The 19,189-nt window shown below is 41.8% G+C and overlaps 1 protein-coding gene across 1 annotated transcript in view; it reads right to left on the bottom strand.

Moving 5' to 3' along the window:
• Nucleotides 1-19,189, bottom strand: part of SCFD2 (sec1 family domain containing 2) — a 407,563-nt gene that overhangs the window by 10,249 nt on the left and 378,125 nt on the right. The window contains exons 7-8 of the mRNA XM_025198344.1: nucleotides 9,858-10,003; nucleotides 3,886-4,020 (exon numbers count right to left, since the gene is read on the bottom strand). Coding sequence (XP_025054129.1) covers nucleotides 3,886-4,020; nucleotides 9,858-10,003 — 281 coding nt within the window. The remainder of the gene's footprint in view (nucleotides 1-3,885; nucleotides 4,021-9,857; nucleotides 10,004-19,189) is intronic.

Raw genomic sequence — 19,189 nt, forward strand, 5'->3', positions numbered from 1 at the left:
AGCCCTAGCCTGCAGCTGCAGTCCACCCTGCCACGGCCCATGCAGATCTGGGGCACCCACCCACCCATGCCTCCTGGGGTGTGTGCAGCTGCAGGAGCCGCCCCTCTCCCCAAGCAGCACCTGCCCTTGCCTGAGCCCCACTGCCTTCCTCACCGCGGGGGCCTTGATCTGTCCCCTTACACCCCTTCCCTCCTCACTCCCCTTCCACCACAACAGACTTACCAGCTGCACGCAGCTCTCCAAGCTGCTGGGCTGTGCTCCGAGCTGCCTACATGCTGCGCTGTGGCTGCATGCATACACAGGCATTTATCAGCCCAATTATTGGCCACATCAGGCCAATTTCTGATACAGTCAATTTTCTTTATATCAGTGGCAATCCGATATCAGACTGATGTATAGGTGCACCTCTAGATCAGGGCAGCTAATCTGCATACAATGAGTACTTAAATTCAGTATTTTGTATATGACATATGCTCTCCTAACTATCCTTCATTCATCCATCTGCCACCTGGGAGTAGAAATACGATTATGACAAACTCATGCATTCCCCCAAATTAAACACTGCTTACAGTTTCTTTCCAATTAAAACAACAAATCCATATACCATTTGAATCAATACATTACTCCCTTTTTTCCTTTACACATGCTTTTGGTTTACATAATTTCCCATTAAAAAGCAGTCACTACGATATGTTTTATTTAAACATATTAACTACAGCAAAAAAACAAAATTAATTTTCATAAAAAATGCTGTGATGAGCTCCAGTAAAATCTAAATATTTATGTAAAAAGTAGGTCAGAGAAGATTATAATTAGCCCAGTTACTAAGTACTACAGTGTTACATGTAACACTTATAGCATACAGATGACACAAGCTAAAGAGAAAACTGCTCACAAATATGGTAAATGTGAATATATCTGCGTATGTCCTTAGACCAACATGGCTACAACCTACACCCCTGTAATACTGGTCATAATGCATTTGTGCTAGGGTACTCCTATGTAAAACAGGAACCAATGGATTCAAGCTATCAGTAATAAGATGAGATATGAATAACTACTGTTAAGCTAGTTTCCACAGTAACCTAAATCATTCTGTTCTATTTTGGTGCTGGAAGTGATCAAAGACATACAGACTTGAAGAATTTAAACTTTAGATACTTACCTTTGAAAAACATCTCTCTTTCTTAACTTTATCAAATGAGTAATCTCACTGTAAATATGTACATATAAAATTAGAAGCATTGTAAGATTATTTAACATTATGTAAAAAATGTTAATTAGAGAACATATGTTTTCAAGGTTATACTGAAGGAGAGAATGTCTTGAAAAATCATTTCCTTTAGCCAAAATAAGCCTGTCTCCAAACACATGGTGCATATATAAAACTTATTACTTTTCAGAAGACTGAAGTTCAAACCACAAATTCCAGAAATGCATATTAAAAATACTACTAGGCATGAAAGCTCCAAATTAAATTAAAGTTCCAATGAAAAGCATTTGAGAACCTGTAATTTTGTTATGTTATGTACAAGTGTTTTGGAGGAGGACAATGCTTTGGGTACAAAATACTTGGAATGTAGGTTTCTGCCAAGATTTTTCTGTTTGATAATGCAACCACCCAAGGCTCTTGCTTTTGAAGAGACTGGCTCCATGTAGCTAAATATGACTCAGTTCTGTGATACCGAAGAGCTGAAATTAACTGTATACACTCTTTTGTGTCTATAAACTAGTCCTGGTTAAATTGTAGAAGTTTCTTTTCCTCCACAATAGTGCAAACAATTTTTCACTCATCTGTTTCAGGTGATTTTCAAGTACTCAGAATCTCATATAAGCAAAATTTCACTGCCCCACAAATATTCTGCAGATCTTAAATTCACTCCCAGCTCAAAAATTCTGTGATGGAGAAGTTCTGTCCATTCTAAAAGTCATGAGAAATTACCAGGGTACCTGTCCTTGGCAATTTTGGTAGGCAGAGAAAACACAAGAAAAGAGAGAGCCAAATACAAAGTCTCCCTCTCTGTCAGGAAGATACAATATGTTGTGAGATGGTGACTAATGCAACTGGGATATCCACTCTGGCACCACCTCAGTTCTGTTACGAGGCCAGTCGAACGTTGGGCTACCATATGTCTAGGGCAGTCTGCCCTCATTTTTCTGCCATGTCTTGCTGTTACATTAATTGTTGTAAAGTATGGGAGGCTGCTCATTACATGCCCCAATGCCTAGGGAATGACACACGGCTCCTACTTCTCCTACACCGTGTCCCATACCTCACAGATGGCACATTGCCTCACACTACGACCCATGCTCCAAAGTCTCACATATGACTCTCACTCTCCACTGGAGCTTGCAGTCTCTGTGCCCTCATACTAGGCTCCAAACTCATGCTTCCTTACTGGGGCTCACTCACTCCCACCCCTTCGCTGGGGTTACTCCTCTGCCCTCTCACTGGGGCACCAACTCGCAACCCCTCCCTGGGGCTAACTCCTTGTACTGTTTGTGGGGCTGGCCTATACACAGAACTTCAGGTTGCCCTTGCAGCCCTACTCTGCGTGCCCCCAGTGCAGCCCTTTAGGTTACCCCCTGCAACCCTACTCTGCACCAATACTGCACAGCCCTTCAGGCTGCCCTTGAGGCCTTACTCTATGTGGCCCATTTTCTCACTACGCTCCCCTCACAGGGGCCAACACTCTACCCTCTCACTGGGGCCAACTCCTTGCCCCCTCCTTGCCTGACTGGCCTCGGGGTCTTACAGCCCACAGGCTCAGGTGTCCAAAGATATGCCTGACTCCACTGCTTCCCTACTACCCACTAAGTTGTGGGGGCTGGGGCTATAAGGTTTCACTGGGGAGGCAACTGGCATGGCACTTCCTAGGGACCACCCCACCTTGGGTGGACCTACCATGCTATCCTACCCCAGCAACATGTAGTTTTCAGTTATGCCCCAGGACCAGGAGCCTCCTACCATCCCCATAGTTCCTGCCCTTACCTCTAAGGATGTTCTGAGTAGCTGCTCAGCTGGGTGGTGTTCTTCCAGCTGCAAACAGCAGACTGCTGGCTCAGCCCTGAGGGCCTGAGTTAAAATGGAGGCTGCTCAGCCTTCTCCTCCAATCACATGGCCCTCCTGTGGTCATTTGAGTGCCTCATCAGAGCTGGCCTGCACCTGCCAGCTGCCCTGTTGCCTGCTCTAAGCCCTTAGAGTGGCAGGCACCAAAGGTGATCTGCCACAAGGTTACAGTGTGCCTTCATGGAAAGCTATTTTGATTTGACTGAATTATAAGGATTTAAAAGACATTTTTCATGCAGATGTCCTAGTTTGGTTAATGTTAGGATGCTTTTACACTCATGATCACCCAGCATTCTCTTGGTACTCTAGAAATTACCTTTGCAACATGTAGATGAATTTGAATTTTTAAAAGTTCAAATTACGAAACACATAGAGCTGTATTACATAAACATACAAACACATATAGATACATATTTATTAAAATAATTAACCCTTCATTTTCCTGAGCATCAGTTTTGTACATTTATTGGAAAGGCAGAAATTCTGGGCAACTAGGTTCTTCTTGGGTTGTTGGTTGTAGCTGTGTTGGTTTAAAGACACAGACAGGCAAGAGTCTCCCGCTGTCTGTCTAAGGACACAGGCAGAGTCTCTCATTGCCTGAAGAAGGATGTTTGCACCCGAAAGCTTGCAAATAACTTTTTTCCAACTATTTAGTTGGTTTAATAAAAGATATCACATCTACCCAAAGAATCTTGTCTGCCTAGGTTGTTCTTGTAAAGATGTTTGTGTCAGTGATAGACAAATGTATGTAGCATTGATTGTTAAACTGTGGGCAGGAAAAGCCTTTATATTTGAACTTGGAATGGTGACTTTACCTTCATGAACATGCTGAATCCAGTCTTTAGGAGATCGGTGAGGCCTGCCGACATGTGTTCAATATCAACAGGATCAGGTCGATCGGAATTAAATATCTCCTCCACTACCTGCTTCAGTAGTGGCTTGTAAGTGGCCTGCAAAAATACAGTTATTCTTAGTGCACTGTTTCCATTAATGTGGGGAGGAAGCTTTTGTCCCAGAAAGGAAACTAATTAGAGACATCTTCAAATAAGACCAAAGTAACATCTTAAAATAAGACCAAAGATACACTTATGCACACTTGTATTCATACATATGTATATCTACATCTATCTGTTCTATTTTTTTTTTAACACATTTTTAAGAAAGGTCTACGAAGTCTAAATAAAAGTCTGTTTATAGCAGAAAAAGTAAACAGACCTAGTATGTAGCTGAAACAATACATTTATTTTGTGATAGTCCACATTCTGTTTGTGTTCCATGAATAAAGGGAGGGAAGAAAGAAAACATGAAGGTTTTGGGAAGAAAAGGTAAACCGATGGCCGAAGTGCCCTGCCTCTTGTACCAAAGGAGAGTGCATGTAGGAGCTTAGGGTGCAGACAGAAGTGCAGCTCCTTGCTGTAACTGAGAATGCTGTAATTGAGAATGCTGTAGCTGAGGAAGCCCTCTGAGTTGTGATAATCACCTGGACCAAACAGAAGTTCACTGTTGGTTCCAGGGGGAGGGGAACTGACTGCCAGCCTGCAGTCAGTTTCTCCTAGCAAAGGCCCCTCTTCCCTCCCAGCCTGCACTGTTTTCAGAATGGAGGTGAAGGGAAAGGGAGCAGAGGGAGCTCATTCTAGGGGTTCCCCAGCTGGGGCTGGAGGGTGGGGTGGGTGGATTGGCACTCCTCCCATCTCAGGGGGGTTCCATTCCACTCATCCCACCCTCTAGCAGAGGCATAAAAAAACCCAGAACAAACTCCCTTGCTCCCTTTCCCCACTCCTGATCTGAAAACAGCAGCAGGCTGGGAGGTAGCCCAGACAGAAGTTACTGAAGATGCTGTTTTGAAATGCCTTCATCTGAACCCTCATGCAATGAGAGTTCATATTTTTGTAGTATCGGGTGCTTTTAAAGGGCTTTGCAACTGTGCACTTCTGCTTGGTCATGTCTGTAGAATGCTTTCAGGGGCCAGATCAGGCAAAAATTGACATTTCTGTCTGTGCCCTTAGATTTCCTGCAAATCCCAGACTCTTAGGGTACTGCAGAGAGGGCACAGCAAGGTGGCCATCTCCTGTAGCTCTTTTCAAATCCAGATGCCATCATTCCAGAGAGAAGCATGATTTTGTTGATAATTAAGCTAGAAATAAGTTCTGCCTTGTTTATTTTAGCACACTGATGTCCATGATGTAATGACAGCTAGAGAAGGGCAGATCATATTATGGGTGGATAACAAGCAGGGCTGTCCCAGGGGGTGGGTGGGGCTGGGTGCGAAATGGGGCAACTGACCATCAGCGCCTTCTTCGCATCCAGGGTGTGTAGAATCAGGGTGGGGCCCCACATGGGCTGATTTGCCCCAGGCCCCATGCTCTGCTTGGGTTGGCTCTGATAACAAGTCCTAGTTTTAGCTCAGACAGAGCTATAAGAAGACAAATTATGAATCTCTAAACTTTGTTTTAGGAGGTGGGCACTCCTGCTGCCTAACTCAACAGGAGAAGCAGGGTCATGGATAGGCAATCTGGGGCCTTAAATGCATTGTCACATGCAGCCTCCTGTGTTTCTGCTCTCCAGGTCTGGCTGGGCAAGTGGGGAGATCACATCGCCCCTTGTCCTGTGCCATTAAGGGTGGGACAAAGGGTGATGTTTGTTTCACCCAATGAAATTAATCAGCTGTGTCACAATACAATGTGGCACAGCTGATTCACTTGGCGAAGTCTGCTTCTTGCCAAAGATGGGAAGTGATCCACAAGGAGAGGAGTAGGCAACAGCATAACTAAAGGGAGTTAGGCATGGGAGAGTGATCAGGGCACTAAGGCACAACTTAGGCCCACTGCTCTCCCAGCTGCTGCACTGCCACAGGCTGTGGCCTAGCTGTGGCCACTGTCCCATGCATTGCTACTACCCAGGGTGCAAAACTGCTCAGTTACACCTATGGCAGTAGGTTCACATTTGGACTTCTGATAAGCTGTTGGCTTGGATACTGTCCACACAATGCTCTGCAATTGTGTCCTCAGCCATTCTGTGGTATTGTGTCCAATTCTCCCCTTAATCACATCAAAATAGTTAATAGGAGGGGTTTTTTTGTGTTATGGACTGGTGTGAACTGGTAAAAGACTTGAGCCAGCAAACTCTTTTCATAGTATGCAAAACAGCAACCAGGTGATAATTTTTAGCATCCATCAACCTGGGTGAATTTGAATGGGTGATCAAGAACTGAAAGATTTCCACTACAAAGCACTTGAACCATACAGCCATTTAAAAAAAAAAAAAAAAAAAAGGCTTTTAAGGTTACTAAAGATATTAGGGACCCTGAGGGACAAACCCTTTTTACTGAAATCCTAACTGACTTGGTGTTTGCTTTAGGATTTTCATACTTCTGGCAAAGGCTTAAAACATTAAAATAAATAACTGTAGTAGTTTCATGAATGAGTGCAATGATCTTAGAAAATTAGCTCATTTCAAATTTAATATACTGTATTCCCTTACTGTGCTACTCCAGGGGTGTCACATCTCTAATTTTCTTACAAGGCTAATGGGTGATTTCAGTCATGCTGTGTAAAGGATGAATGAAAGAGGTATTGTTTATGACAAATATAGAAACAGAAAGGAAATAAAAATCTAACTGTTCAACTATATAACTCGGAAAATGAAATTTTCTACAGTAATCATGGTAATAAAAAGAGAAAATTTCTGTCCAATACAATGGAATACATACAATTACATGAAAGCAGAATTATACAACTCTAGCCCTCCCCACAGCATATGTGCATACATTTTAATTAAACCAACAAAGCAAAATACAACAGACATTAGCTGCAATTTCTTTGTGTTGTAGAACACTCCCAAACTTGTGTCAAAGCTAGACACGCAATAAACTTATATCTGAAACACTATTCACGAAGTTGAAGTTTTGTGGTATAAAATCTGTTTAATATCCACATAATGCCCCAGATGAAGAACAGAAAAAAGACTCTTAAAATGAAATATTTGGAGCAGAGATCAAAAGCAATGTTAAGCAAAGAACCTACTGCATGAAATGTAAGGATAATAGGATCTGACTATAGTCATGACGACATTCATAGGCCATAGGTTTTAAAAAGAGATTTCTTGTTTCGGGTGACTGACTACCCAGGCTCTGAAAATCAGGCCCCTTCAGCATGTCTCATGTTGGCCTCCCAAAAAACTGAGAAACATGAAGTCACTTGACAGTTTGCCAACAATTTTACAATACTTTTCAAATCTTAATGTACATTGCTATATTAAAATTGCATTAACAAAATCTCTAAACGCCTACCCTAATTACCAACCTGGATATTTTAAAACGTTGTTTTTTTAAAAAATTACAATAGCAGCCAAACATAAAGCCTGATTGTGGAATTTTGTGGCATGTGACTATGAGATTAACTGATTGGCTTACTTTAGCATAAACATGAATTTGTTTTATAATGGACATTCATAATTGTAAAAGTCTTTGTAAAAGTTTCCTAGAAACTGTTGAGATCAGTATATTACTGCTCAGAAACATACCCATGCTAACAAAATTTTAAAGAAATATGGTTCAAACATCAGAGCAGAGTCACAGTTTGGTGAGCCCGGACACTGGTGACTTTGTATATGGACAGATGCTCAATTCCATGCTGCAAATTTCACGGAAAATTTTAAATGCTGAAATTTGCAGTCCTGCAAAAACTTGGAAAAGTGTGTGTCCGGGGGTGGGGGATGGAGACACACAAGTATTCTAGTCTTCTGTCTGGAGAGCAACAGGCTACCTCAAAGGCGAGCTCTCCTGCCAGGGAGCTGCTCTTTCAATCCTATGACAGACAGACAGTCTGCCTCTTCCTCTCACCCCCTGCACACCTCCCAATCTCCCTCCCTGTACACAGCTCCAGGTCTGGAGCAAGGGAGTAGGAGGCAATGCATCTGTCTGGTGGAGATGGTCATCTATGGGAGAATGGCCCCCCTCTGTGCACCTCTCTGGGTCACCCAGACGTGGTACCTGGGTTGGAAGCAGAGGTAGCTGTGTGGAAATACCCCTCGTCTGTGTGCAGACCGGGGAACCTGAGAGATGCAACATACTTAAGTAGCCCTCCAGCTCTTGCCACTTGTCATGTGAGGGAACCATTTTTTTGTCTCACCCCAGCTCCCTACAGTGGGTGGGCTCCTCACTGACAGACAAGGGGAGGAGCCTTCAATGAGCTGCGTAGCCCTCAAGAGCACTCACTGGTTACAGCAGCGGTCCACAACCTTTCTGGACTCAAGGCACCCTTCCATAATTGTTGTGAATTGAGTGGCACCCAATTTAAAAAATGAACTGATATATTCCAGTACTTCCCTCCTTGCAGAGGGGCTGGGTAGTGGGGGTAGATGATCAAGAAGGCAATGACAAGCCTGAGCCTTCACTTATCTGATCATCTCCTCAAACCTTTTTTATCTCCTCAGACCCTGTACACCCTTCAAAGTTTTTGGCGGCACCCCAAGGTACTGTGGCACCCTGGTTGAGAATCACTGGGTTCTGAATCAGCTCCTATGAACAGTTCCTCAAGCTACATTCCCCTCCCAAAATGGAACCATTTTCCCATTTTAAAAGGAGAGGGACCTGGGTCCCTGCCCCTCGTACTCTTGTAGCAGCAGTTGTGGTTTTGCATTAAGATCTGTCTGACAAACGATCTGGACAGAGGATCGTAGAGGGTAGAGGGTTTCCAGGAGAAGGGAAACCCTGTAGAGGGTTTCCAGGAGAAGACAGAGCTGGATCGTTTGTCCCCCAGCCATTCCACATGATCTCTTCCCATCTCCCTCCTGCAGGATGCTGGCTACCTTCAACATTTCCAGCTGCAAAGGGCTAATAAACCTCTAACTGCCACACAAGACATTCCAAAACTTGGCCCCAGTTAAAAGCAAGCTATACCCAAAAGTGCACCCTATCTTGCCAGAAACATTTTAGGACTTTCCTTTCCAGTCCCGATGACTTGCACAGGACAGCTAATAAAAATATTTCTGATTTTATGCATTTTTAGAAATCATATTGGTCATAAATGTCAGAGGACACTTCATTAGCTTTCCAATAATATTTTGTAATGCTTGAGTTTCCATTTCTACTTAATTGTATTATAGAAACTGCATCCTTTTGCTGGGCTGCAGCAAAGTCTGAAGTTTGGGAGAATTCTTTCTGGACAAAGATCAGGGTCAAACTTAAATAGTCTTTTAAAAACTGATTACAACATGATCTTCCCCTATAGCAACTGCCCATATCTAACTAAAACAGATATGCACTTTGGAAAATAAATAGCTGTGGTCCTGATGACCCAAACCAGGAAAGAAAATTACATTCGTTTCAGTAAACAGAAACTGTATTAGCAGCCAGTTCTGCAGAGGGAGAATGGCCTCTTGCCATTGTGAAAATGAGACAGAAGGTAGATTGAAACCAAGCCCTTGGTATGCATAAAGACATGTTGTTTCAATATGTAATGATGGATCCCAGCCCGGTAGATTTGAGTTAGCTCAACCATGTACATGGAACATATACAATATTGCAACACTGCTGTCTGAATCCTGAGGTCTTTACTCATAAAAATTCCCATCAACCTGAATGGGGATTTGCCTGAGGCAGGACTGCAGATTTCGGGAAACTCCTGGTAATTAAATCATTTCTGAAACCTCTTGTAAAAATATTCCATAGGGCAGAAAAATAAGTTTTGTATACCTACATGAGTAAAATGCACCTTATTTGGAAAGGTATGCTTCTGACTCTGTGCTGAACAACATAATAGAGATGAGGGGAAAAATATCTACTTGCCTGGTGGATGTTGCTTCCTGGGATATGTACAGAATTAAACTGTTTCATATGCATTCGAGCTCTTGATACATCCCAGAGGGACTTAAAGATACTGTCCACTGCAGCCATGGCTTTCTCAAATGTCAGGGTCTGAGCTGAATCACAGCCTGAAATAATACAGAAATGCAGGGCTGTGTGAGCAAAGGTCTTTCAACTGTTTTGATAATGAGTTGTGAGAAAAGGATGGTAAGGAGGAAATTTTTAATTAGTTTAATATTTTTAGACTTTAGAAACCAAAATGTACATACAGCATGCTCTTGGCATGGAACAGTAAGCAGCCATGAATCCTCTCAGAGAGCAAATAAAGGCAAAAATTCACAATAAATACACTTTGAATCATAAAATAATTTAACTGAAATATTGTGAATTTGGGGCTCTGCAGCAGGCAGAAAAAGTGCGTATGTCAGCAGTTTTGAAAGGTATAAATCTGCCCTAAAAGCACCTCCTTCGTTTTCCAGCATGGGGTAACACATCCTTGAAAGGAAGTCCACTCCTGTCTCAGGACCGAAACACTTTCCTGCAATCCCGTGACTGGGAATGCCTTTCTTACCTGAGCTAGAAAACTTTGTGGCAAACACTGTGAACTAAGAATGCCAAGGAGAAACTGGAAGGTGCAGTGTTTTTTAAACAGCAATACATTCCACAAGATGCAGAATTACTATATATTGCTGGAATTCATTTGCCCAAAGAAGCTCCACTAAGGTGCAAAGCTTGAATTACACTGAGGTCTTTCTTTTTAATCTACACTTCTCTGGATCTCCACCAGCAGGAGGCTTAAATGATTTCCACAGGCTATATACAATATTCATGACTTGCTAAAGAAGGAGTCTAGTCTTTGGCTCTAATCACTCCATCATATAGGTTGTACTGCTAAGATGACTGAAACAGGGTTTTCTGAACGAAAAGTCACTTTGCCCAAGAACTGATCACAATAAAGAATTACAGTAAAAGCTGTGTTAACTGGCATTTTACTAACTGGAATATTCTATTAACTGAAATTTCCAATATCCCCCAATACAAATCCTCACTTTACCAACCAGAATCTTTGCCGAGTCTATCTGGCATGCGTATGCGCATCCAGTATTTGTACTACAAATATGGCACTGTCTTCCTTACAACTCTCAGATAACCGGAATTTTTAGATAATCAGCACCCCCTTATGCCACTCATGCCAGATGATAAAGCTTTTACTGTACTACATAATTTTTTTTTATATTACCAGTTCATTTGTGTTTCCAAATACCTGCATAACCTTATTTCTGCCTTTGCTTCTGCTCTCCTTTCCTACCACTCCGCCATCTTCCAACAGTAATGGATGAAGACAGTATAATAGGCCTCATTTCCAACAATACCCAGTACACTGTCTTTTTGTACAATGTGATCCACAAATGCCAAACCTTTTGTCTGAATAGGCTTTCACTGGTGTAACTAGGGCTCTGTGTGGGTATAAAGGCCTGCGTATAAGAGTCAGATTGAAGGAACAAGCCCTTAGACTGGAAATTCGTTAGGACCGTGTCTTGCAACTGTGCCTAAAAACACTAAATCAGGTTTAGAAATATTCTTCCCCACAACTGGAGGTGTAGCCAACCTTTCTATAGAGCAATAACAGACCAGAAAAAAACAAAATTCTGCAGATTCACAGAGATGTTCTATTCAGCTTACATGAAACAGATGTGCATAGACAAGAAAAACATTTTGGCCATCCATCTTGTAATTGGAAGGTGTTCCCAGTTCCTGTCCATTAACAAATTAGGGCCTACAGCCTTCATCCCGAGGACAGTTACATACCCATAACTTTACTTAAGAAATCCTATGAAATTAATGGGACTGCTCACACGGATATGGTTGTGTGTATGCATGTAGAGAAATGGGGCTTAGCAGATTATAAAATGAAATCAATCATATACAATTTGTGTTGAATATACAACACAAATAAAGAAAACACCTTAATACTTTCATTCTACTACCTGGTAGCTATGGCAAATTTAGGCATTAACAGCAGCAAGTACAATAAATTAATTTAAGATTTTAAATGGTCAATAGCTTTTGAGTCGATCTTCCCTGTAAGTAAAATAAAGGTACTAATACTTTGAAAGAGCTACTTGATCCTTATCTAGCAATGTGGAGATTGTATAGGCTAACTAGTTAATATTTATAAAGTGCTCTAGAGAGGAAAAGCACATTGCAAGAGCTAAGTAACATTTTACATTACCAGATGGCCCTTCTTCACTGTCTTCAGTCACATAAGAGCTGAGCTTTCTCTTTGTATGTACACATCAGATGGAAGATTTGTTCCTGTTTGCATAAAGAATTATTTTTCTTTTTGCTTTTTTCAACACGTTATTGGAAGAAAGCCACTGCTGTTGGCCAGAGTGAGCCTTGCTTTGTTAAGGCTCACTTTTTACCTCAGGTGAGGTAAAATCACATCAAGCAGAGTTGGATGTCTTTGCTTTGAGCATTTTTCTTTCCTCCTCCCTCCGCACCCCCCATTCTTGTTTTTGTCATTTAAAAGCTCTTTGTCTTATCTTGTCAATTATTTTCCTCATTTACAGAAACAGATTTTTTATTTGATCTTCTCTCCATTGTTGACAGATCTTTTCCTTTTTTTAGTGCTTCAAAACCAGACGTTTTGTCAAGGAGTTTTAAACCAATCTATCACTTTCCATTTGTTCTGAAATGTGAAGACCAATTACTGAGGACCACTGTCTCGCTTTTCGTGCAGTCATTCATCCCTATGCAAAGCAGGTATTAAATGCCATGGCAAGTGTCAGAGAACAGATACATCTGATTTGGCAGTGTGTTGGTTACATCTTCACTGCACAGGTTTTTAATGAGTACACAAGGTACAAGGTGATGAGAATCAGACCTTAGATGTATTTATTACCATGTATACATGATTCTCTTTTGCTGTATTAGCCAGCCATAGTCCTAAGCAATTTAGTTGGTGCTCTTCTGTTTTTACTGCCTCTTTTGTTTTTATTATTTTTAGCCACAGCCCTCTATGTTCATTTGTTTAAGTTTAGTGAGTATTGCATTGTTCTTTCTACAAGTACCCATACTACATCTTGTTTCATTTTCTCTGTTGAGACCAGATTGCAGTTGAACCATTTTTTGGACAAATGTATGCTGTTCCACTACTCAATTAACTACCAAAAACTAATTTCTTAGGAAATATTACTTTTACATATTGTCAGAAACCTGTGCATGGGGGAACCCTGGAGCCCCGAGTTTCTTCCCACTGTGCTGCCACTCACCACAATGAACAAACTGAAGTTGCCCTAAAATAACTTCTTATCCTATCACGTCATTTCCTTTGCCCTTACACAGGACTCTGCAGCTGCAGTGATGGATCTTTGCTGGCCCTTGATTGTTCTTTTAGGTGCCCCCTCTCCATTAAGCGAGTCAACCTGGAGTATCACTTGGCCAGAAATTATTCTTTCTGCTGGCAATCAGTAACAAGTCAAACAGCAAAAGGATTTATTACATAGGATGAAAGAGTTATGCAAACAAAACAGACTAAAGGTTTGGAGCCAGAAAATAAAACAAATATAAATTCTTACCCTCTCATCTGGCTACCTCAGCCCACCATGAAAGTCCTTGCCAGGGCTCTAGAGACTGACTTTCCTGTCGACTCTGCCAGTCCAGGTGACTGGCACAGAGAGCCCCCAAAGCATGAGATCAAAAGACAAATAATATAGTCTAGGTAGACTCTAAAAAGCCCGCAAGCCATACCCCAATTAGCATTCTTTTAATGCTCATAAGTCACCAGAATCCTACATGATGGCTAGAAAATTATATTTAGAGATCACTGTTGGGAACTGGTTTGTAGATAAAGTTGACATGCATTAGAACAATGGACCAGGGGAATGGCAAGAGTTAATTGGTTTTTAGAAGCCGGTTAGTAATAAAGTTTCTTTCAAGGCAGATACTATGTCTGAGGCCAGTGGATAAGCAGCCATAAACAGTCTAGGAAATTGGAACTGTGTACACAAAACTTGAAGTAAGGTGGCATTAAGTCACAATGATCAACTGCAGAGCCCTTGGGATTTTCAGTTTTGGTGGATGCACCAAATTAGGAGGCTGGGGCATGCCTAAATTAAGACACCGGTAAACGATCAAATTAAGATATGATAGTTTTGTTGGAACAAGGGAATATGCTGACAGAACAGAATGTGGACAGTATGATGACCACAGCAAACCCAATCAATGATTTTGGGGAATGAAGAGTCATCAGAAAAAAAATACAAAAGGAGGGATTTCAGTGTAGCAAAGGGTCCCCTAGGGGGAAACCTGAGGCCACCATAGACAGAGAGCACACTACCAGCCCATCTCATCGACCCCACTAGAGGGGTGTGTGGGCCTTGGCCCTCAACCTCCAGGCTCCTGACATCTTATATTAAAAAAAGAACCTCAGTGTAAAGCTCATGTATTGGCAAGATATACCATCCTTCTGTGACAGCCCTAGAACTGGTAGGTATAGAATCGGGGGGGGGGGGGGGGGGGAAGTATTTTGTTTGCCCTGCCTGCATTATTCTTATCTGCTATCACTGTGTATCAGTAAAATTTGCTTATTATTGAAAGCAAAAAATCGTGGTTGGTCTGAAGGTTTGGGCCTACTTGAAACAAGGCATCTGGACCATAAATTCAATGCCAAAACTCCAGAGTGTCTGGGGTACTTGGAGTCCTGATGGCTTGATGTACCATTATTCCCAGATGCCTTTGCTATTGTACAGTTGATTGCCCCCATCACAGTTTCATAGTTGGTAGGGTTGGAAGGGACCTGAGCAGATCATCAAATTCGCCCCCCTGCCATGGCAGGAAAGAGTACTGGGGTCAAACGACCCCGGCAAGGGGTTCCTCCAGCCTCCTTTTAAAGACCTCCAGGGTAGGAGCCAGCACCACTTCTCTTGGAAGTTGGTTCCAGATCCTAGCTGTCCTGACAGTGAAGTAGCGCCTCCTGATATCTAGCCTGAATCCACCCTCTGCCAGCTTGTGACCATTATTTCTAGTCACACTTGGTAGGGCTTGGGGGAACAGGGACTCCCCCAATGCCTGCTGGTACCCCCTGACTAGTTTGTAAATGGCCACTAGATCCCCCCTCAGCCTTCTCTTGTGGAGGCTGAACAGGTTCAGGTCCCTTAGCCTCTCCTCATAGGGCCTGCCCTGCTAACCTCTGATCATTCTGGTGGCCCTCCTCTGGACCATGTTGTTCACATCCCTCCTGAAGTGCAGTGTCCAGAACTGGATGCAGTACTCCAACTGCAGCCTCACCAGTGTTGCATAGAGGGGGAGGATCACCTCCTTGGACCTGCTTGAGATGCATCTGTGGATGCATGACAAGGGGCGGTTGGCCTTCCTAACTGCGTCCCCACACTGTCGGCCCATGTTCATTTTGGCATCAATAATGACTCCAAGATCCTTTTCTGCCTCTGCACTGACGAGAAGGGCGTTCCCCAGCCTGTAGGTATGCTGCTGGTTCTTCCTCCCCAGGTGCAGGTCCCTGCACTTGTCCATGTTGAAACCCATCCTGTTATCATAGGTGGACAATGCCCAGGGGTGCCCAGTCTACCAGTGGTCGCTTCTTTCTGTTGTTGAGATTAGCAACTGTCCTGGCTCTAGAACACAATGGCAGGGGATAATTAGCAGTTCTGTCCACTCTCTGAATTCCCTAGCTAAACCATAACCCAAAATATTAAGATATACATAGTCAGTGTAGCAATATCCATGCAGTGATAATAATAACATAAATAGACATAGCATAACATGAACATGTTAGAGACCACATATACAATATCATTACAATAAAACACAAGAAAACAATTATGACATGCAAACCCCAAAACAACAGGGTTTGTGACATGCATATGCATGACTTTACAGTTTTTGTTAACAGATTCTGTATATTAAGGTCAGAGAGGACAACTAGACCATCCAGTTTCAAATGCTGTATAAGATGGATCTTACAATTTCATCCAGTTACTCATTTATTAATATTAATAATTTGTGTTTTGATTAAAGAAACCTTCCAAGAAAGGCATTCAGCCTTAATGGAAGACTTCAAGCCACCTCCGTTGGTAGTTTTTTCCAATAATTAGTAACACATACTGTTAAAAAAGTGTTTTTTTCTAACATGATGTTTATATAGCTTCAATTTCCATCCATTTTAAATATGAGATTTTAAAAAGACCTTACTCTATATATTATTTTTAGCATAAATTGGCATGTAATATCTAGGACAAACTGGTTTAAAATTAAAAAGAAACATTAATTTTTATAATGCAGTTCTGATCCAGGAAAGGAAATAAGGAGTCACTTTGTCTTTTGATTTACGCCTAGACATTTTTAGATTCCATAAATTCAGCCAAGAGGAGGAATGAGTGCAGACTGCAACACCAAGAAAACTTTATATTAGAAAAATGGTTTATATACACATAATTTATGCCGTGGAGTTCAAAAAGAGAAACTAGCTGATAATTATTCTGCTATTCTGTTAAGTCCAGTTGATAACAAGTATTTATTCTGTTGTCTTGCTATATACTACCCTGAGATTTTCTGGGAAGTGTGGCATATAAATCTAATAAATAAATCTTTAATGACCATTTGGATTTCATACAAAATTGCTTTTTTCCTTCTCTAACTTTCCCCTCTCATAATTCCTATTTCTTTTCATATTCAAACTTCTATGACATAGTGCATGGGCATGTATGGATTATGAACTATTACAAATTCCCCTTGGACGGGATACAGTCAATTATAACAATGAATTAAAGTAAACAGGATTACAATGACTCAAAGGTGAGCAGTTAAGAAAGCAGTTTTTCCTTAAATTCTTTTAAACTGTTGGATGTGACCATTTTTATCTGTCATCTCTCACAGATTCTATACAACAGTCCCTCACCATTCAGTGTATTAAGTGTTAAAACTGTTTTCTTGTAAACCAGAATAACAGACATCCAAAACTCCAGTACCATACAGATTAGAGAGTTATAAAGAAATAATGATAAAATTGAACTACAGAGATGATTAAAGAGGTTGGAAGCACTTCAAGAAAGCATGAAGTAAAGGCTGGAAGAAAAAGAAAGAAGGATAAAGTAAACCTGGTATTTACCAGGTTTGAGATCCAGTTCTGAGTTGAGATTTAAACTTCAGTTTTGGGGCATGTTCTTTGTTTCGACAGAGAGGAACTTTCAACTGGTTTTGCAATTCCGCCCTCCCCACCCCAGTGACGATCTCTGTAACAACCTCCAGGCTCATGCAATTTGTCAAGCCAGTTGTAGTGGGGATGATTTGGAGGGTGACACTAGGAAGCTCAGTGTATTTGGAGAATGTCACAGTAGCTCTGAGCTCCCACTGCACCATGTTTGCAAGCAGCAGCAAGTTCCAAGTTCTTGCAATCTAAATGAAGTCCTTTTATTATTGCACAGAGCTCTGTTCATGAAACAATCTGAAAACATTTATCTGTCATGCCTTTCTCCACTTGTGTTTTTGGTTGCTCATGCACCAGGGGCAAGAAGGAGCTCCTCTTAAGGCTCCTCTGTCCATCAGAAAAGTGGCTGTTCTGGGTCTCTGTTGACTTGAAAGCCCATGTGCCTGTGGAAGTCATAACCTTCTTTTGTCTATTTGGCAGCTTGACAGCTACATTCTTCTTTTTAATATATTGTAAATATAAAATTAAGTTTTTCACTCTCCCATGCTAGAATTAATTAACCCCCCCTCCAGATTCCTTATATTCTGTTATATATTAGCACTACCATAGTAAGTCTGTAAAAGGAGAGCAACTTTGCCCTGATTTGGCTCTGAAAAACAACAGAAGCAGTGTGATAGAAATAACATACACCTACAAGTCACCCCTATTCACACCTTTCATGTCAATGGGAGTTGTGTGTACATGTGGTGAAGAAAACTGAACCTTTACACTCTAGCTTGCTGATGTCACTGAGAAATATGTTCCTTTTTACAACTGTGAAGAGGTGGAATATATTAGCTGAGGCACAGCTCGGGTGTAAATTAATTAATTAAAATAACCCTTCCTGATACCGATTTTTCACTGAGAATTGAATGTAATTAAGAGTGCATTCCAAACTGATTTCTTTGTGCCCGGAATACATTACCTGTGAAGGATGGAGTTGAAATGAGTATCTACTACCTGGAATTTTTTACATTTCTTTATATTTCTTTATTATTGGCAAATATAAAATGGGCCTGCTTGTGAAAATTAGAAAACCTCCAGTAGCCAACTTTGAGCACTTTTAAAAATCCCTATTGTACCTATTGGACCCTATTGTATTAAGCACAGTGCGGCCTAATTCTGGCAGGCACAGGACCTACTCACATACCTCTGAATTCAACAAGATTTGAGGGGGAGGGCAGAACCTCACAGACTACATTGCGTACAGGACTGCCCCACTGGTCCACATCCTTGACCTACTGTTTAACTTTGGCAATCAGAGGTAGTGGCTTTCTTCTTTAGTAAAACCCGGTCCTTTTCTTCACGATTAGCAATGCTAGAACTGATGGATTTCCACAAAAACCAAACCATACTATATTTTTCTACAGTTTCCTAAAAACACCAAAAACATACTTTAGAGGACAATACAAAACAGATCTGTATTGTGAACCTGTCAGCCTTTTCACTAGTTCTTTAAGGAGATCAGTGCAACACTACTTCATTTTCCTCTGCTGTAATACAACAGCCACTGAGAAATTATGGAAGATCTTGGGAGGATAAGAAAATCACCATTACTGTATTTCCTTGAATTTAAGTTGACCCCCTCATAATTAGACTCTATATATAGAAAATTTATACATTTGTTATAATTTTCCAGGTACAGAATCTAATTATTGGGGAGCTGTCTTAAATTCACTTCCCTCCTGCTGCTACAGCAAGGGAAGCAGTGGCTGGGGGGGGTCAGGCACTTGCCCTCTGACTCCCCACCACTTCTTCCCCTTGCAGCCTTCCTGCCCACCCCTGCATCAGAACCCAGCCCCATCCCCAGCCTCTGCTCCTCCCCTACCACTTCCCACAATCTCTGCCCCTTTCCCCTGCTGTCCAGTCTCTGTCCCTTCCCCTTCTCACCTCTGTTGCACTTTACTGTCAGACACTGCTCCTGCTCTGTTTCCTCCCAGAGCACAACACATGAAAGCACCATGCAGAAGTGTCAGTGCTGCTGACTGGTCAGACAGGGGAGAGAGTTTTCATGTACTCCATGCCTGGAAGGGAATCCAGCCTGAGCCTGAGCTGAGCTATGCCTGACAGTAAGGGGGAGGGTGGTCAGAGGGAGACTGGGGAGGGG

Source organism: Alligator sinensis, unplaced genomic scaffold (assembly GCF_000455745.1).
Source record: "Alligator sinensis unplaced genomic scaffold, ASM45574v1 scaffold134_1, whole genome shotgun sequence".
Lineage (NCBI taxonomy): Eukaryota > Metazoa > Chordata > Crocodylia > Alligatoridae > Alligator > Alligator sinensis.